This window comes from Physcomitrium patens, chromosome 5, assembly GCF_059467195.1.
Source record: "Physcomitrium patens ecotype Gransden chromosome 5, ASM5946719v1, whole genome shotgun sequence".
Classification (NCBI taxonomy): Eukaryota; Viridiplantae; Streptophyta; class Bryopsida; order Funariales; family Funariaceae; genus Physcomitrium; species Physcomitrium patens.
The window spans coordinates 7710940-7732711 of record NC_143414.1 but is presented as its reverse complement, the minus strand read 5'-3'; the positions used below and the strand labels follow the sequence as shown (position 1 = coordinate 7732711).

Sequence of the window (21772 nt, the reverse complement as noted above, 5' to 3'; positions counted from 1 at the left end):
GTATTGAGCGTTCGGAACCTGCAGGAGGAGCACAACAGTTTGTTCGCGGCTCTGGAGGAGTTCGCGCTGACGTGGACCGAAGTGCTGACATGGACGAATGCCACTGGCCCGACCCTTGGGGCTGAATGGGTATCCGTTAAACAGCTAAATTTCGATCCAACGGTACTCTTCGTTGGTGCCGGCTGCGCGTTCCCTTGGGGAGTTAATGCGCTCCCCTGGGGATTGGAACCACGTTCGAATGACGCGTTCGCATGGTTCCCATAGCGCTTCACCTTGATTGTGGGGTTGAAAACTTGGGCCTCCATGGCGTGATTTATGAACGTTTGTCTTTTTGTAGGGTTGGGATTAGTGCACCCCCCCCCCCTCATTTTTAAAAGTAAGTTGACTTAACATTTCAAATCACCCTATGGCCTAATGAAGTATCCCTTCGAAAACAAAATCCTCTTGGGTTTAATACACTCTTTTGCTATTGCTTGTTTGTCCACCTTGCATATTAATTGCCAACTCTATCCTAAAAACCTAACCTTAAACCCCTCTACAATTGATTGTTTCCAATTGTTTTAATGGTTTCTTTTAAACTTTTTTCCTTTCTAGCATGTTATATCCAAAAGCTTATCCTACACTACTTCAATAAATTTGATAAATAGTGGAGTATTTCTTTTTGCATATTTGATGATTGATCAACAACAGATGTGTTGGAATGTTTTTCTGTTTTCTTTTCTTTATTTCTTTTGGCTCTTTGATGTATATATATATATATATATATCTATAAGTATTTAAATAGAAATGTTGGGTTGTTATTTTTGAGGACACATAAAGATTCTTGGAATGTTTTATTTGATTTATTACATCGCTTTGTTAGTTATTTGATTTTTGCAATCATCAGAGTTTTGTAATAAATGTTTAGGAGACTATTCAAATGTTTCAATTTCAGTTGAATTTGATAACATAGTAAGTACAATCAGATAGCTTACAGTTGAGTTGATTTTGTCAAAATGGAATAAATAAAGATAGATAAACGACTATATATCTAAAATTATAATCCCATAATACCATTTTTTTACATCTAAAATTAATTAATTAAATGCACTGTAGTGTGTGAGATATAAATGCATCGAAATAATTAAAACAAATAAACACTAATGATAAAATTAACTTTAAAATTCAAGGTTATTGCTTTTTTAACTATGATTACATCAACATCTGCATACATATTTCGGATAACGTTGTAAACATTGTAGAACACAAGTATACAAAGTGACCACTATAAAAATTAAACTGTTTCAATTGCTTATTCCTAACTTTTCAATTCATAGTCCTAAAATAAATGGTTCATAATATTTTTATGTCTTATTTATTAGATTTTTTGGATAGTCATAATATAAGTTTTAAAATTAGGACATCTATATATATATATATATATATATAGACATATAATATATATAAATAGACATAGATACATATGTAATTAAATTATGGAAAGCGCAGCAGAAGAGCTCTCGTAAGCATGGCAGGCAATTGCCACCTATTATCTTTTATCCTGTTTTGTTCTGATTATTTGATTTCAAAATTAATTTGTTGTTAAAATTATATTTGAATGTGTATATATATATATATACATATATGTGTGTGTGTGTGTGTGTATTTGTTATACTCTAATGCTTTGAAAACTCTTTTATGTTGCAGTGCCTATATGAAATGTTTAATGTTGTTGTTTATCCACTTTCTATATTAATTTTATCTTCAACTGATGAGAAATAAATGACTATTATTGATTAAAATCGAATCATTTGCTTTGGAGCATTTTGCATGATTATATTAGACAGATCATGTTGTGTCATAAATGATATTTTATCTCTTAAATACGTGGATTAGCATGAAGGGTTCAAATGTTATCGGTATTATTAAAGAATTACACCAAGCTTTATCAAAATAATAATTATTATAATTTTTCATTGGTGTCATATGCATCATTAAATTTTAAATAGGAAAGAATGTCAATTTATAGTAAGGATTGTAGTACCCCATACAATTATTAAAATACCAGGAAATAAATTCAAGTCGTGTTTTTATTAAAATGTGAATTTGGGCTGTTCTCCTTTTATTGGTTACTAGAATGATATACTTAGAATAATATATATATATATATAAATTCCTATTTCACTACACAAAATTAAATGACTAGATCACTATTTGTAAAAATCTGAGGTTTCTAAAAGAATGTTTACTTCTTCAAGTGGATGAACTTCATAAGGCTTTCAAATGAAACGTTTTTGAAATGTTTTTTGCAATTTCATTTATAATTAATAGATGAAAAAAAAAAAGTTAAAAAAGTAACAAAACTTCTGCAAGTAAATAAACTATTATCATATCTAGTCTATTTTTCTAGTAATCATATAAAGAACATCAATTTCTAAAATTTAAATACAAGTTTCACATGAAATTATTGAATCTTTAAATTTAAATTAAAAAATAAAATTATATAAACGAAGTTATTTTCTTTTTTAAGAATAAAAAAATATATATTATTATTATTTTATCTGATATATGTAATTTAAAAAATATATTATTTTGTATAATCATATTTATAAACACATTTCAATTCTGTTATACTATATTTGTTATTTTATAAATTAGTATGTTATGCAAAAATTGTAAAAATAAATTTCATTGCATGCATATATTATATTGGAATAAAAAAATATATACCAGAACTATCAAATATACAATTTGAAGTAAACATCAATTCTATTAACATCTTAAATTGTAACTTTTAAAATTTATCTTTAATTGTGATGTATTAAATTGAAATTATTGGTTATTACGAATCTTAGAAAACATAAATATAAATATTGCTTCTTTACATTTAAAATTAGTACTGTACATGCATACTAAAAATAAATTTATTTGAGGCCACACTAACGACCTAACTTATACAGATGTTTGAGACACATGCAACAAAAAAATCTAACTGTATTTTAAACTTGATTGTATATGAATTAACATGAATGCTTATTTTTCCCTCATTGTTGTACAAAAACCTAATATAAATTTAGACATATGCTAAATATGCAAGAAAAATGATGAAAATAGTACAATAAGAGCATCAATTCAATTTTTTAAATCAATATTTCTAATGCATTTATTCAAAAACATGTACAAAGTTATGTGAAAAATTATATTATTGTATAATTTACTCATAGTTTTTATTTTATTTTATTCTTTTAACTTTTTAATTCACCTAATACTGAAAGTTAAGTAATGGGTATATTTAATAAATTATGTGATATAAAGTTTTTATGTAATATTAATTTTTTGAGTCTATGTTCAAAAGATCTTTTATATATATATATATATATATATATAATGTAAGAAAATCATATGTAGCATTAGTTGTTTTATTTAAAATTTATGATTCTATAAATTTTAGAGCTTGTTAGAATAATAAATTTAACAAATTTGAATGATAACTAAAGAAACATAATATGTAATATTAATCCACTTGTTCAAAAACTTTAGATAAACATCTATTTTAAAAAACACAACAACAATTACACAAAAAACAATAACTTATTAGAAAGTCTTTAAATCTTGTGCATATTATTTAATACAATTTTGAAAACCAAATTCATGTCCTTGTAGGTTGTAGTCTAGATTCTTAAGAGCACTCAACCAAATTGTTGCATAGAGACATCCATATGTTTACAAAATCTTATGCTTAATCATATATATTATAATTACAAAAAAAATACAAGTACTTAATTGTATAAGATTATGTATATATATATATATATATATATATGAAATATTAAAATGACCCAACTATTTACTAAATCAATCAACCCTATTGTGGAGAATAAGAGAGGTTGGGATGAGAGATATGATTGTAATGATGGTTTTTGGAGATGATCTATTTTTCTAATGAGGGTTATAAAAGGGTGGATTGATTCAGGAGACAAATGTGTCATTTTAACATTTTCCTATGTATATAATTTATTTATTTTTTGGTTTGTATTAAGAACAAAAAACATTAGTGAAGAGATTTTTATGTGCCATTTGAGAGTATATGTTTTTATTAACTTATAATATAAATTTAGAATCTATATTAATAATTATCCAATAATAATAATAATATTATTATTATAATATGAATATCAAGGTATTACATTTTATTATACTAATTTAATGTTGCTGAAATGTTCTTTTTTAAATGGTTCTATTTGAATGTATCTTGAAGGCAACTTGATTCAGTCATTAAGTTTTCTAAAATATATAATTATATTTTAAGAAATAATAGTAGAAAAATGTTTATAAAATATATCAGAATTTATCAGATCAACATTGTTAAATAAATAGAAAAACATTCAATCTATATTAAATTAATAATCAATAAAAATATACTTTTTTCAGAACATGACCTTCATTAATTATTATTAATTACTTTGGATTTTTCCAATGAAATAAATTTAATTGAAATACATCTTCTTGCAATTATTTTTTTGTAGTTACTAAACTACAAGTTTTTCTTCTTGCTCTCGAGGTTCAAACATAAATTTAAAAATAAAATTACATATTTTTATTTTAATATAAATGTAAAAAATTATAATTTAAAGTAAAAGCAAAATTTCCGTTTTCATCATTTTGCTTAATTTTCTGTCTAACAAATTTACGACTCTATTTTATACATGCAAATGAATTATTTAAGATTTTGCAGATTCAACTCCAAAATAGAAATTGAAGTGAGTTTATTTAAACATTTTTTTTGTTCCATTTGTGATTTTTGAGTTTTCAACAATTTTTTCTTTGTTTAAATTTTTTTCTACCAAGTCATATAATTTAATGAATTAACTATTTCTATTTTTTATAATAATATCATAAAAAAATTCGTACAAGGTCTTTTACATTATTTTTAATTTTTAATTTACAAATGTAATATATTAAATGCATAGATTAATTTGTGATTATAAGAAGGTGCATCCCAAGTCATTATATTAGAAAAACAAGAGAAATAAAAGAGTTGTTGAACATAACTCGTTGAAATCAAGTAATGTTAATACAATGAGTCTTTGTAACAATTTACTTCATAAAACCAAAGAAACTATTGACTATATAAGGTAATATAGTATTGGTCGTGTTGAGTGAGAAAAACAAAATGGGTTGATTATAATTCAAATTTGACTTTAATGAGGTTAACTATAATAAAGGCTCCCTATGTAATTCTTTTGTCTTGTGCATAATTAGTTTATTTTATAAAATTATAGAATTCCATCAAATTTTTATATTCTTTTTCTAATTCTATTCATGTCTATAGCCACCTATGATATTACTTTGCAACAAAGAATAGCTTCATAATATATAAGTTAATTTAGCATCTTATGTATTAAGAAATTTTGAATCATCAAACTATTTTCTTTCAAATTGATTTTAACATATTTTTTAATGTATTTTTTTACTACTTCTTTTTATTGGAAGAACTAAAATTATTTTATAGCTTAATTATCTAAAGGCATTTGTTTGGGTAATCGAATTTTATCTCTATATAAATCTCTATGTATTTTTCTTTTTTTGACTACCTTCAAAATTGCTTCTTTGATCTATGGATCCTCTGTCTTTGTGGTATTTCTTAATGTGGCATGTCTTTCCATAGTGCCAACATTTCTTACAATTACTAATTGATCTAGACTTTGATCTTAATCTATCTCTACTAGTGTTTTGAACTTTATCATATCATCTATCTCTTATTAACAAAGCTTCAAAACATTTTTTGTTCACTCATCAATATCTTTATGAACTTATTTTTAAGAAAAATAGATGTAACATTATCTACTACAATGATTTCCTTTCTACACAACAAAGTCATAATAAGATGTTCAAAAGAAGGTAGTAACAATGTCAACAACATCAATGCTATGTTTTCTTCCTCAATCTTCATATTAATACAAGTTAACTCATAGATAGTACAATTGAAGGCATTTAGCTGCTTTATGAGTCTCTTCCTTCTTTCATTAGAAAAACATACATTTTTTTTTATATATAAAATCAACTAAAAAACAAAGAAAAATCTAATTATTTTTAATTTTTAAAATTTAGAAGGAATATCTTTTGCAAATTTAACTTGTTTCTATAAAAATACTTTCTATTATATCATTTTTTAAACACTTATTGCTAATTTATTCAATACTAATTTAAATAAAGTATATTTTATTTATTAATTTATTTTCTTATTATATTTTATGCAAATATTTATTTAAAAAATATTTTATTTGATTTAATAATTTTTACTTTTCTATAACATATTTAATTTTACTATCATAGATGTCTTTTATTTATTGCATTTATGCTTTATATTTTTGAATAACTAGAAGAAATAAATATTTAAGTATAAGATTATCTGTGCTTATGCTTATCTAATTGTAATCTACTTATTTGAAAATATTCCTTTCATAGATTGAAAATAGAAAATTTAAGAAAATTCTAGCCACTACTTGCCTAAGGCTTCTGATAATATTTGCACAAGTCTATGTCTTAGAAATGTTTGTATAATAGAATCACAACAATAAAATAGATGTACCATTTGTTTTGATATTGAAGCTAAGAGTGTTTCTTTTAAATCAAAAATATTTAGATTACTTTATTTTTGAAGTTTACAATATTTTTTTAGCCTCTTTACTTTAGATAAGAGATTTTATATTACTTTGAAAAAAATTATGTATAATATATTGTACTTTTATAGAATTTTTAGAATCATACCTATATTAAAGTAAATAAATTATTTTTAAAATGAAAGATATCATTTAAAATAATAACTTTGCTACGAAAATTGATTATTTTATATAATAATAATCTTATTTTATGTATAATGATTTTTACTAATAATTCTTTATATTTTAAATTTCTATTAAATATTATAAGAAAAATATTTAAGTATTTTTAAATATTGTGTATAATTTTTCATATTTAACTAATTATATTAGTCTTAAGATAATTTAGAGAATATTTTATTAAAAGCATATATATTTTGTTATTACTATATATAATTCTAAGTCTTACTAATATTTAAATTCTATCACTATGATTCTGATATGCAAAATTAAGATTCTAACTTAGATTAAATAATTTGTGTGATTAAAGTTAATTTAAATAAATTGTTATTTTCTTTTGTTAATATTCTAATACAATTAGAAAATTTATCTTTTTATATCTTCATTAAATTTTAAACTTTATATATAATATAAAGAATGTTTTTGGCAGTAAATCTTTAGGTTCATATTATCAAAATATATATATATATATATATATATATATATATATATTACGTGCATATTTTTCCACCTTAAATTAAATTCTATGAATATTTTAAAGAGTGATCTATGAAACTTTACTATCCATGAGAAATTTGTTATTAGTGACTTGATTTTTGGTGTGAAACAAAACAAAATAAAAATTCATAATTCACATACTTTGACTATATTTGGATTAATTACAAAACGACTGTCATATTTTGTAAAAATCAATCTAAACATGTATTGGACATTTGGCTATAGAAAGATTTGATCTTATCTTAAATTTGGATTTACAATCCAAAAAAAATGCATAAGGTGTATAAAGATATCTCCTTGGAATTGTAAATAACCATATTATGCTTTGAATAATGCTAAGTATTTTTATTAATCTTAAAAAAAATGTATAAAAATCTTACCACATTCTAATAAACTCTAAATAAATCTTTATAATCCTTAAAAATCTTGATATAATCTGAACTAAACTTCTACAAAAACCTTGAAAACTTTTATTAAATTCTAATTAAAGTCTATATAAAATTAAAAATCTCAATAATTATTTATCTAATTGCTAATCTAAATTTAAAACTTTGATACTTTTTAATCTACTAGTTGACAACAAGCATATCAAATTTGAAGAGAATCAAACATATAGATTAGGAGAATATACTCCTAATTTGTTTGGATGTTGGTTGTCTTACTTCTTTAGTATGAATAAATTTTTTAATATGAATAAATCTCTTTTGAACTATTCCTTTTCTATTAAAATTTGTAAAAATATTATAAACTAAGTGAATTATTAGCACATAAGAAATTATTCTAATCTAATTTGTAAATTGTACTAAAATGTGGAAACCTTCATTGCCCTTCAAAACCAATTTTTGGAACTCCTAATCATTTAATTTTCAATTACTTTTAATTTGACTATCTCAATAGCTCATTTTGACAATATACATCTAACACATTCATATTCACAAACTCGAAAAAAAATTATTTGTAGATTTGCTACAAAATTCTTTTGATTACATAATTATAACATTTTTTTACTTCTCTAAAAATGAAGTCATTCAAAACAACCCTAACTTTATAAAGTTCTTACAAAATCATTTTCTACTCTAATTTATTGAATCCAATATTTCAAAAAATCCAATCAAATTTTCTTGCAAATCATATTCTTTGATTAAAAATTAAAAAAAAATCCCCACATTTGCCATAGATACATGGTCTTGTATTTTATGATTTGGTTTTAATCCTAGTTCACAACAAATCTTCTTTGAGTATCAATCTAAGGTTTTTTTACATAATCTTTGTTAAAAGCTATCCTTTAAATTTACCTAAATATACCTATAATATTATTTTTTGTTTATTTGTTTGTTTTTTTGTCTTATTTAGGATCATATTAAATAAATAGAAATCATATTTACACAAAAATATTAATATTAATACTTTTACCAACTTCTTAGATTTTATCTATGTTTTAAAAGTAATTTTTTAGTTTATTGTCAATTAATCTTTTTATAATATTTTTTTCTACTTTTATCTAATATTTGTGTTATAACATGATACCGTCATATAGACCATAATGGTTGACTTAGTTCCCAAGCTCTTTTATAATGTAAATTATATTCTTAAATTATTATTAAATAAAATAAAATTTCATATTATTATTATAACTATCTAATTTTTTAAATTTAAAAAGATCATCTAAACTTCTAATATTATATTATAAAATATTAAATATCATTTAGATTAAAAAGATATAAGAATAGAATCTATTGTCTCATAATATTTATCTTAAAAAGTATTATCACTAATTTTATTAGTTGATATTTTGGTTGTCTTTTTAATTGTGCATAATTAATAATTATACATGTGTCAACCTTCTACTATTTATCTAAAACACTTTCAATCAAATTTAGTATAAAGAGTCATTTATATCAAAATTAAAATATTCAAAAATTTATTCTAGATTCTAATTTAAATCCTTAAAGTAATACAATTTAATGTTTAAGATATTGTTTTCATTCTATAGAATTTTCATGTAATTTAATCTTAAAATACTTAATTATTAACATTATATACATATAGAAATAGAATATTGAGTGCCAAGTCTTTAAATAATAGCTCTTTATTCCTATCAATTGAATTATAAATGATCAATATTACTTCTATTAAGTTTAGTTAGCCCTTGTTTAAAAAGATTATTTTTTATGATTTATTTATTGATTTTATGTATCTTAATTATTAATTATTTGATTTTATATTTAAACAAAAGATTATAAGATCATCTATTTTTTATTGGTATTTGTAAAATACTATGTGATCTTGTTTGTGAGCCTTTGGTTTTCTTGTGACTTGAATTTGATGCACAATTGTTATTTTTATTTTTTATCATATAAATTATCAAGAAATTTATTTTTTCAGCTTAGTTACTTTTTAATTCTATAATATTTGTATTCTTATTTCTTGTGTTTCCAAAGATTTATGATTTTTAGAAGCTTTGAACTATTTTGTAATATTGACCTTTGACCTTTGACCTTTGAACACTTAAATATCTATCTTTTTTATTTCTAATATTAGATAAATTTCTTTTTGATGTATTAATTCTATCAATAGATCGAATTTTATACCATTATTTGATTTTCTATTACTTCTATGTCATTGTTTTAAATTGATAGTATGTGTATTTTTGATTTGGTATAGGACCAGCTGTAGTATGACCTACCAATTGCTATTTATTAAAAATGTGATGTTCTTCTTGAGCTTTGTTACTAGGCTTTTTACTATAAAAGTCATCTTGTTATAATAAATCTTTTTATAATAATGTTATACTTTTGATGACTATAGTTGCATGAATAGTAATAAAAATTGTTGTTAAAGTCTTTTCTTGGTGCTTTACTCAAATATTTCTATTAATTACAATTAGATCATTGATTTTTTATAGTTTGATAATTGTAACACAAATTATATTTGTTGTGTTTACATTGGCTTGGAATACAATATAAATAAGTATGATTGTCGACCTCACATGTTATTTTGCATTGAATATATTTTTTTGAATTTGTTGAATTTATCAAATTTTGAAGAAGAAAAAAAGATAAAAATGGAGGAGAAAAGAGGTGGATGCCTTATATCTATTTATATTTTTTGAAATTTTTATTATTTTGGTTAGACTTAAAAAATAAATAATAAAATAAATTTATTACCATTTTTTTATAAATTACCTTTCTTTAATCATATTTTATAATAGATACTTTATTTTCTATTTTATTAAATTGGATATAATGTGTATTGTTTCTCTTGTTTTTTAGTTATGTCACAATTTCCTATTTTTTTAGAAATAATAATTATTATACATGTTTTTAATTTATAGAATGCCAAAAAATAAAACCTATATTTTGTTGGATAATGACTACGTTAAATCATGATTGATTTTTTGTTTTGAAGTGACATAGTAAGTGACTACTATTTTTGACTTCTATGTTTAACTAAATAGTAGTATCATACAAAACATAGATCTTGAAACTTATCATATATTAAACCAATTCTATCATTTTTTTTTTAACATAAACAAGTTTTTTTTTGCAATAATAGCATTAAATTCAAATGAATAATTATTTATAATTGTCAACATTAGAAACTTGAGTAATTTTATAAAAAAATTAAAATAAAATTTAATGTTTTTTTATTAGACCAAAATTTAAATTAAAAAGTTGAAAGATGTTGATACAAATAATTGTTTAATTAGTGACAATAGCAAAAAATAATTTATAATTTAAAATAAAAAATATCCAATAAAAATATCTTAAATTAATTTTTTTGAAATTTAAAATTAGATCTTTAATTATATATTACTAAAAGTGAGAAAAAAATTAAAGTAGATCTTTAATTGACTAAATGTATTGACTCAATCTTTAATCTTGTATCACTAAAACAAAGAAAGTAATACAAATAATAGTTAAATATAAGATAGAAAAGAAACTACAACATTTATTTTTAGTCATAAATAAATAAATAAATCTTGAATCAATACTAGAATACAAATTATATATAATAAAGAGCATAATAGCCTTGGTCTAACTTTTATATATACTAACTACAAAGAAGGTCTTGTAGAAACTTCTTGAAGACCACAAGGCTTTTGGCCCAAACATCAAGTTCTGGATTGCTTCAAATAAAACTTTCTAAAATTAGAAAACTTATAATAAGAAATTTTACAAGATAAAGGCAAAATCATGAGAATGAAGATCTATGATATAAAATTATTTCTAGATAATTTTAAAAAATTACTATGTAAAATATTTAAAGTATATCACATTAATACAATGAGATAATTCTTTGTCATATATATATATATATATATATATATATTTTCTTCCTGATAAAATCTTTGGAGGAGAGATAAAGAGACTTGAAAAGTTCGTCAAAAACCATCATGGTGCTAGTTTTGCCTTTTAACTATATTTTATATAATTTTATATATTTTCTACATGATACCTTTTGGATATCATGAGGGAAATAACGGCCAAAAATGCATTTAACGTTTATTATAGCAGTTTGAAAGTAAATTAATTCTTATAATATTTTGATTTCATCTAATTGTTGTTCATATTTGTATGTGTTGGGATTAAAGTAAAGATACAGAATGAGATCATAAAGTTGAAATTCTAAGGTAAATTTTCTAAAAAAAGTAAAAGGAAAGTGATAAAAAACGCAAGACACGGCTACCGTCCAGTCAAAGAAGAGGATTTATATATCAACCTCAAAGAAGGAATACAATAAATTAAAAACAAGCACTGGGATACTTTCATCCAATGGATGGTGCTAATGGTCCGAAGCTAATTGGCGGAGGGTGAAACTTTCCTAAATGGACGGAAATCATCCATTCGCTCCTTTGAAAACGTTCCAGTCCATATCCGACGTGGCAGGCACATCACTCATGTGCACCAGGAAAAAAGTGAAACAGGAGGATAACTCGAAAAATAAAATAATTTAAAACGTGTGAGATTCAGAGTTATCCTTCTTTTTCACTTTTCTCATATTATTTTTATTTGCCATTTTTCTTTGGTGAGAGTCTATACAAATGAGTAGAATAATTCACTATATTCAGGTTTTAATATATTAATACTAATAGTCATAATTCATAAGCTTTTCGATTTAAAAAAAAACAAAATTATGAGTATCCATGAGTACACAAGAATAACACATTTGAGCCTTCTTTTGATGTATTTAATGTGATTTCGATTACTTTCAGACAAGGCTTGGATCAAATGAAGTCTACTAGATTCACTCTAAACTTGGAACTTGTATGATGTGAAACTCCTTCAATGCTATCACCATCCAACGTTATATTGATCAACACTGTGATAGAAAACAACCAACCATCCTTTTTAACAAAATTGCATTAAGAATATTACAAAAAAGTGGCCAATGCAATAACATTGAAAAAAAAACGTGCTTCTTTTGCAAACAACAGTTCCACACTGTACTCAACCGTTCAATTCCACAACTCCCCCAAAAAATAAAAGATAACAATAGAAACAAATAAGGTCACACAGCAACAAATACACTACAAATTTTTTTTAAATTCCGGCTTCGTTGACGACCGAAAAAGTCCAAAGTTCCAAATCACGTCAGAATTAGCGACGTGACCGGCAGTTCAGACTGACAGGCGGACCCACATATGCACGCATGGTCGACGGAATCTCAATCAACGTCCATCGAGGGGAACGATTACCGACGAAAATGACGACGGGTGCCATCAATCACGTCCACAGTAATGTGGTCGACCGGACGAACGTTCGTCGGAGAGAGATGAACAGATCGTGAAGGTTGTGACGAACGAAGCCGAAGGGGTCGTGGTGGTGGACAGAAGCGAATGGCTCGGTGCAATGGACCCCCCCCCCTCCGTCCGAGGAGGGTCCGTCTGATCGGAGTGTCCTTTTTGTGTGGCGCCGCTGATGGCCAACCATCACACCGCGATCACTCGCTTCGGGGTGGCGTGGGCTTCCTCATCGCATCTGGTCTCGCCCTGCGTCCGCTGGATGTTTCTGCGGCGGCATTGGCTGTGAAATGAGAGGTTATTTGGAGGCGCTGGTAGTAGTGATTACTTTGTGGTGAAGTGAAGTGAAGGGTGTGTCTGTGTGTGTGGGTGTGTGTGGGTGGTGAAGATTGCGTGGTGGAGTGCTGGGTTGTTCGATTTTTTGAGTGTTGGGGCGGTAGAATTTCTCGTCATGGCGTCGGGGAAGGTGATGGACCCAGAGAATTTGAACCTGAATGTGAAGAAGACCGTGTATGCGGTGCGAGGGGAGCTGTACTTACGAGCTTCGGAGCTGCAGAAAGAGGGCAAGAAGGTGGATTGCATTTCGGGTTGAGTTGTTGGGTAGAATTTATGGGGGAGAGACGTTGATCGAGTTCGTTGGAAGGAGGGGAAGCTGAAGCGGCATGAGTTTGCTTAATGGTGGTGGTGTTGGTGTGTTTTGCCTTGGGGAGTGTAGTGGTTTGTTCGGTGTACTTGTCAGCTGTGTTGTGTGGGTGTACTGCGTGGTGGGGGAAGAAAAGAATAGAACGGTTCTCATGAGATTTATGGCTGAAATTTGTAGAGACGATTTCATTCTTGGATTGTCTTGGTCTTCGCAGATTATCTTCACCAATGTTGGTAACCCACATGCTCTTGGTCAGAAGCCCCTCACTTTTCCTCGTCAGGTGAAGTCCTTCACTCGTTCCTTGTCTTTCTTCAGCTCATTGATTGCCTTACAATTTAGTGAAGTCTACATCAATCGGTGAAATCGTAAGAGGGATTTGTCTTCATCTTCTCATCATTGACTTTGCTGTATTACGTCGCTAGGGGTGCTATGTGTTAATTGAGTTAAACGGCGGAGGCAATTAATTCTGAGCTGCTATTTTGCTGCTACAGGTCATGGCTCTGTGTCAGGCACCCTTTCTTATGGACGATCCACACGTGGGATTACTGTTTCCTGAAGATGCCATTGCTAGAGCGAAGCATTACTTGGCTATGACCTCAGGAGGCGTTGGTAAGTAAATCATTTGTTCTCTACTCTGCAGTTGAACTATGTGGAAATTTGAATGTATCTTTATTAGTATTAGACAGAAAGCTTTGTGGACGGTGAACAAGTTGGTTCACCTTAGTTCTGGTTGATTAGTAATAATCAACCAGGATATTGGTTACCTCACACACCGTTGAGAAGGTGAAAAGGGAAATGAAAGATGATGTCAGGCCCACTTTCTTGGCCAATCATCAGTTAAGGCCTGGTCGTTGTGTTATCAGTCTTCACAACCACAGGATATCTGTGAACTTGGGTCATGTTTTATACAGATGGTCTAAAGATGGGCAGATCTTCGGAATCAATGATAGATTTTCGCGTGCACAGGGTTCAAGCCCCAGACATTGGGTGATATTTTGCAATAATGAACAGCGTGTTAATCAACGTAGATTGTAAAGGATGCGCATTCTTGTTACCCCGTCCTAATCAAACGTGCCTACAGAAACTTATTTTGCTTTATGTTATGAGCAGGGGCTTACAGTGACTCGAGGGGGCTTCCTGGGGTACGGCAAGAGGTCGCAGAATTCATCCTGGAGCGTGATGGATATCCCAGGTGAACATCCACTGTGTGTAATCTTTTAGTAGCATCAGATATCTTAAGGAGTAATTTCATATGGACTCCTAGTGTTTTTCAAGGCGAAATTTTTACAGTTTGATTGAATTGCAGTGATGTGGAGAATATTTTCCTCACTGATGGAGCCAGCAAAGGTGTGGCGCAGGTCCTCAACGCTCTTATTCGTAATGAAAAGGATGGGGTAATTTCTTAGTCCATGCACTCGTAGAATATGTGTACCCCCTTGGTTTTCTGACTTAGCTCGTATGTGTTCAAGTCTAACCTTTTCCTTGTTGCATCATGGAAAGTATATTTATCTTCTAATCTTGATTTGAATAGATCCAGAAGTCTCCATGGACGGTGTGTCTTTCTCTTTGTGGTCGTTACCAGCATTTTGATTTAATGTTGTTGGGTCACAGAGTTTACTTTCTGCTACGTTAACGAGTCCCTAACAACGATGCAGGTGCTGGTTCCCATCCCGCAATATCCTCTGTACTCCGCAACAATTCAACTTTTGGGGGGCACATTGGTGCCTTACTATTTGACTGAAGAAGACAACTGGGGTATGGATATCAAGGGGTTGGAGAAATCTGTAAATGAAGCTCGCAGGAAGGGAATAACTGTAAGTTGTCTAGCCTGTAACATAACCTACTCCAGCGGTAACGTGCATTCCGGGTGGTGTATCTTGCGTGTCACTGGATCTGTATCTGATATTAGAATCATTCAAGGGCCAACGCCTTGGTCTCAAGGATCAATTAATTTGATCTCACGAACATGATAACAGTTACCAGGCTGATTCTGCCGGATTATGTCATGTTGTGCATACAACTGGGCATATGATCCCAATAGTTGATGTTCCATGAGCAGATTAGCGTTTCTTTATTTCAGAATTATGTTCAATTCTCGTAATGTTTTGCAATGACGTTTAGAAAAAGTGACCAGAAGTGTCAGCGACATTTTACAAGTTGGCTTTCTTTAACCTGTTTGTGGTTTATATCATGTTCAGCCCCGAGGATTGGTTTTTATCAATCCAGGGAATCCCACTGGTCAATGTCTATCAGAGAAGAACTTGCGGGGTTTGATCGAGTTCTGTATCAGGGAAAGAGTTGTGTTGATGGCTGACGAGGTTTACCAGCAAAACGTATATCAAGATGAGCGGCCCTTCATCAGCGCGAGAAAGGTATCGTGTTGCAATGCCATTGCTATTCTCCTTATGGGTACCTGAGCTCCCTTGTTTCAGAAGTTATTATGCAGTATTTATCTCTGTGTGTTGAAATCGTAGGATATATCTGTTGTTTTTGTCTTGTGGTATGCAGGTGCTTATGGGTATGGGACCTAGATATAGTTCAGCCTTGGAGTTGGTTTCTTTTCACACAGTGTCAAAGGGCTTCCTTGGAGAATGTGGACAGCGTGGTGGATACTTTGAAATGACCAACTTTCACCCCAAGGTTTTTGACTACTACTTCACCATTTCGCTGTGGAATCAAGACGAATATCTTCCTGTGTAGTCGCATTGTTCGTGCTCAATACATGTCAAGTGTCAATTGTAGGATCCCTTCATGGTAGTTCTCGGTATCAAGTATTATGTCTAACTGCTCTTCTTATGTCCAGACTGTGGAGGAGCTGTACAAGGTTGCCTCGATTGCTCTGAGCCCCAACGTCACTGGGCAAATAATGGTATGTGTTCTATGCTGGCTATGAACTTTATGCAAAATGAAGTCTAGCCCTCGCCCTGAACTAACATCCGCAGGAGCATAATTTAGGATACGGTACTGAAGTGAGTATTCGACTTGTGTGTGTTGTAGATGGGTCTGATGGTCAAACCTCCAAGACCAGGCGACGTCTCGTTTCCTCTATACGCTGCAGAGAGGTACCTTTTTACGAATGTGCTTAATATTGATGTAGTTTGAGGTCTTTGATTGCACCTATTATTGTTCGTACGGGGACAACGAAAACCCTACTCAATGGATGAACAAGTGTAGACATCTTTTTTTTTGGTTGATTGACATGTAACAGTATGTGTGCGCTAGCTATTGATTCACGTTTTATAGTTTGTTTACTGTGTGTATCTAACAGTCAGTGCTGTTTGTCATTACAGCGCAGCTATCATGCAATCATTGAGAAAAAGAGCGCATATTATGACGGATGGCTTCAATGCATGCGAGAACGTTGTCTGCAACTTTACTGAGGGTAATGAATTATACCATGTGTATTGATGTGTACTGATGAATTCTCAGTTTTAAGTGCGATTCTCTGGTGTTTTGAATCCAAGTTATGGGTTGGTTATCCATTTTATTGGGCACTAAAGCTGTCTCTTATAAGTGCACATCTCATATCTACTCAAGGCCGTTTTTGATTTCTATATGAACGGATAAGTCCTCTGGATGATGATTGTCTTTCTAAACTTAATGCACTAGTTGTGATGTGGTTGCAGGAGCTATGTATTCTTTCCCTCAAGTGAAGTTGCCTAAAGCAGCTATTGCCGCCGCCAGGCAAGCAGGCAAAGCTCCTGATGTCTTTTACTGCTTGAGGCTTCTTGAAGCCACTGGAATTTCCACTGTGCCAGGGTCAGGGTTTGGTCAGAAAGAAGGGTATGATTTTCTACACGTGCATTGCGTTTCTACCATCATCGTACATTATGCTTCAGTTAACTAAATAGCAGTTGATCACCGGAGTTGGATCAGGTGCTGCTTTCAAGCAGGAATGATTTTCTACACTGTTGATCACTACTGACGTCGGCCTTAATTTGTGCACAGTACTTTTCATGTTCGAACGACGATCTTACCGTCAGAGAAGGACATGCCTGCAATTATGGAAAGCTTTAAGATGTTCAATGCGGATTTCATGGCTCAATACTCGGACTCCAAGTCGAAGCTTTGAGCGTGTAACCCACACTATCTCCTACTTCGGACCTCGAGGCGAACCTCCTTCTTGCGCCACTTACCCTGTGGAGTTCTGGGGGCTAGAATTATTCTTCTTCAACTAGGGCACTACGAGAAGGATCTTAATGGCATAATTTTGTATTATGAGATATTTGTAGTTCGCTACAGGATGTTCTCAAACAAGTGTACCTTCAAGAGTGACCCTTCCCTGTCACCATATATGATAGCTCTCAAATGATTATTGTAGCATAAAAAACAACAGCCATAGAGGCTAGCGTTGATATTAACATACTAAGATGCTTCAAGTTATCTTGGAAAACAACCAAAACAACATTCTGGTTAATGTAACACACGCTTTTGGTGTTCCGGAGATGATGAATCGATCTTCGTGAACCAAATACTGGCTTGGATGGTAAACCGACTCGTTTCTCTGCTCCTTGTAACTGTTCCCAGAGAACTATCACAAATCTACAACTCATCTCTTTCTCTCAAGCACTTTCAATAAAATTCAAGGACAGCAGGGCAAGGTATCGCCACGTTGCACGAAGACACACATATTGAGGAGTTCAAGAATCAACTATCATAACAGCTGTTGCTGATTCATGCAGCTCAGCTGGATTCCACGCCACTCAAAAGAATAACGATTGGAACCCATGATTGAACATACCTCCACGCAGTTCACACACACATATCACATTTGTTCAGCAATTTTCCACCTCCGCAACTATTCAACACACAACGTAGACATTCTCCCAAGTCTCACACCGTAATTTTACTGCACTGTGCCTGCAACTGAGCATGGCCCAGAAGTCCAGAGAATCTAATAAGAATTTGTCGGGGAAAAGACCAAGGCTATCTGTGTTGGACTTCAAAGTTGAAACACGTGTGGATCGGTGGTGAGGTTACAGAAACTTTGGGAACCCAGGGAACGTGATCGGAGGAGGTTTTGTGGGGTCCATTTCACGTCCGAGCCTCTTCGCCTGGGTCCTCTTTGCGGAGGCCTTTGTATCCATGCCTTCAGTTGTCTTCCGCATTTACAAGTGCCAATCACCCATTCGCATCTAGGTTTCTAGCCTCACCTCGCCGTCTTTCCTGTCATTACACCACTCGCTGCCTGCGTATTTCGTTTCTCGTCGCAGCGTGCATTCTGATCTTGAGTTGGGCGATATTCCTTGTGGTGCGATTTGCGCGTGCAACAGGTTTTTGGAGTTGGTTTAGTGGGTTTGCGAGGGAGGAAGTGTTGAACACCATGTCGTACGCGTACTTGTTTAAGTATATCATCATCGGTGATACAGGTGGTTACCAAAAGCTTTGATTTTGATTTCACTGCTAGTCTTTGTGGTTTTTCGGCCGCGGGTTGGGGTTGTTCAAAGGATTTTGCGAGCTGGATGCGGCGGTTTTGGGTTGATTTTTTTTGTTGTGAGTGGACGTAGGTGTTGGGAAGTCTTGTCTGCTGCTGCAATTCACAGACAAAAGGTTTCAGCCCGTGCATGATCTGACCATTGGCGTGGAATTCGGGGCGCGTATGGTGACGATCGAAAACAAGCCCATCAAGCTGCAAATATGGGACACGGTATGTTTTTTTCATTGGTCGCCCTCGTATGCCCATCGAGTAGGACAAGATGTGGTTATATTGAAGAATTTGGCCCTTAATTGAGTATTTGGCGCACTTCCTGTCAGTGGTGAATTCTGTGATAATCATTTGAGTAGATCTGTTTTGCCATAAACGTTCACAAGAATCATTGTGGATTATATCCATTCATCTGATTATTAGGTCTGCAAATAGTTCATCCAGCCTGATTATGAGGGTGCCCTTGTATATCTCCATCTTGATTTTGGTATATAAGTTGGTTTTATGGTCTGTGCATCTCAGTAAATATTTGATTCTATTGAAGGAACCGTTAGATAATCTTTAGTTATGTTGGGGGTGTTCACTCGCATATTTTTGTCTTGACGATTATGGAGTACAACTTACTTCTTTTGAGGAGCTTTGAAGCTATGTATTCTCACAGTAAGTTTAAATGTGAATCTGTGCAATTAGTGGTCTAAAATTAGGGATTGTTGATAATGCGGAGTCTACCACGTAGTATAAGCCTGTCATAAGTTTCTTGCTTGTGATTCGTATTGTGGTTTCAACACTTTGCGCATGTTGTGGTTCCTCAGTTTTAGCTGATTTACCTCCGGAGATTTCGAAACAAACATATCATAATCATCATGTCCGGAAGCATTTAATAGCTCGAGCTTAGGAGCCTGTATTGACTACTTACAGGTACATGTAGAGTTTCGAAACTTAGACTAACATTTTGCTGCCCAGGCTGGCCAAGAATCGTTCCGGTCCATCACGAGGTCGTACTACAGGGGAGCTGCAGGAGCTTTACTTGTCTATGACATCACCAGGTTCTCAACCGGTGGCCATCTAGATGGGGATAAGGGGATTTGTTTTTACCTAAATTTATAGTTCCTCTTATCTGTATAATGCCGTACTAATCTTTGTTCCTGTGACCCTCGTTGAACATTGCAGGAGAGAAACATTCAATCATCTTGCAAGCTGGTTGGAAGATGCTAGGCAACATGCTAACTCTAATATGACCATCATGCTTATCGGCAACAAGTGTGACCTGGCTCATAGAAGAGCGGTCAGCACTGAAGAAGGTGAACAATTCGCCAAGGAGAACGGCCTGGTATTCATGGAGACTTCCGCAAAAACGGCCCATAATGTTGAGGATGTAAGTTGATTGCAGAGGCTGAAACCTTTCATGCTTGCTCTTTACGTCTGTCAAGTTTTAGGTATTTAACAGACGCTAAAATTTTCTGAACAGGCATTCATCAACACCGCCGCTAAGATCTATCAAAAAATTGAAGAGGGAATCTTTGATGTTTCTAATGAGGTAAACTTATCTGATCTATCACCATTGCTAAACTTACAGAATCTAGGGAATTTGTGTATTTTCTTCTTCCTACTTCTTCTCAAAATCCATATTTAATTGATGTTGAGATGCTCACTTGTTGCAGAGTGTGTAGTTGTTGAGTACATTATTATGACCTCTGGAAACATGAGACAAAAAAATACTGCAATAATAACGTTGCGAACTCGTATGACTGAATCCAAAATTTGATACTACACCCCATACGTGGAAAGAGTTTACGAGTCCATTCCATGTGACTGTATCTGCATGTATTTTGAAAGTGCGCCTATATGCGAAGTCTAAAGGTGATTTTCTGGCAGACTTATGGTATCAAGGTTGGGTACGGAGGAACTGCTGGTGCGGGCACTGGAGCTGCAGGTGGTGGTACTGCCGTTCAAAGAAGTGCTTGCTGCGGTTGATTGTACACTTAATAACCTTGTTGTTTAATATTTAAGTTTCATTTCAGGCCTTAGCGAGTTTGAGACTACCGAAATCCATTCATTCCAGTGTAGAGGCATTGTTCCATATTGTCCTGTTATACCTAATACCGTGTGCACAGCTGTTCAAGCTCTGACTCAGCCACTTAGCTCGTATTAGAAATCTTTGGGGGAAAAAAAAACTCAGTTGATAATAGATATTGGATGTAGTATTTTGACTTTTATGCACAATCATACGCTGCTGTTTTGACGCCTTCTCTACAAGCTCTTAGATGCGTCATTGGGTCTCCATCAGTGTTAGAAGTACTCCAACTTACCGTAGTTCCTTCTACAGTGACGCATGTCGTACATGAAGGCTGCGATCTGTCTTTGCTGGGTTGAATTCGTCAGTGGTACTGCTCTCATCCTATTCCGTGCTTGGATGAAAGCACTAGCTAAGGTTACCGAATAACGGTGTGAGGTACACCTGATGTATGTTTTTGCTTAAAATTTGTAATTACATTTACAAGTAGACTTCGACACTTACAAGCCATACCTTTCATTTTTTTCTGGAATACACGAACTCGACTTTTATTTGAGTTGATGAGCGTGAAGTTGTGTGCTTGGGTTTTCCCATCATGTTCGTCGTGGTTCAATCTCTGTTGAGTAGC

At 31.5% G+C, this 21772-nt stretch overlaps 2 protein-coding genes across 2 annotated transcripts; both read left to right on the top strand.

Moving 5' to 3' along the window:
• The first annotated feature begins 13400 nt into the window (after positions 1–13400).
• Positions 13401–18196, top strand: LOC112282312 (glutamate--glyoxylate aminotransferase 2). The gene is made up of 13 exons (XM_024519764.3): positions 13401–13633; positions 13920–13985; positions 14197–14314; positions 14816–14897; positions 15012–15099; positions 15361–15519; positions 15904–16077; positions 16214–16345; positions 16509–16574; positions 16703–16767; positions 16996–17087; positions 17332–17488; positions 17654–18196. Exons 1-13 carry the CDS (start codon positions 13514–13516, stop codon positions 17775–17777), a joined length of 1443 nt encoding a protein of 480 aa, XP_024375532.1. The 5' UTR covers positions 13401–13513; the 3' UTR covers positions 17778–18196.
• A 615-nt stretch (positions 18197–18811) lies between these two features.
• LOC112282313 (ras-related protein RABB1c) lies at positions 18812–21654 on the top strand. The gene is made up of 7 exons (XM_024519765.3): positions 18812–18844; positions 18979–19074; positions 19213–19352; positions 20094–20176; positions 20301–20505; positions 20599–20667; positions 21006–21654. Exons 2-7 carry the CDS (start codon positions 19029–19031, stop codon positions 21102–21104), a joined length of 642 nt encoding a protein of 213 aa, XP_024375533.1. The 5' UTR covers positions 18812–18844; positions 18979–19028; the 3' UTR covers positions 21105–21654.
• The last annotated feature ends 118 nt before the right edge of the window (positions 21655–21772 follow it).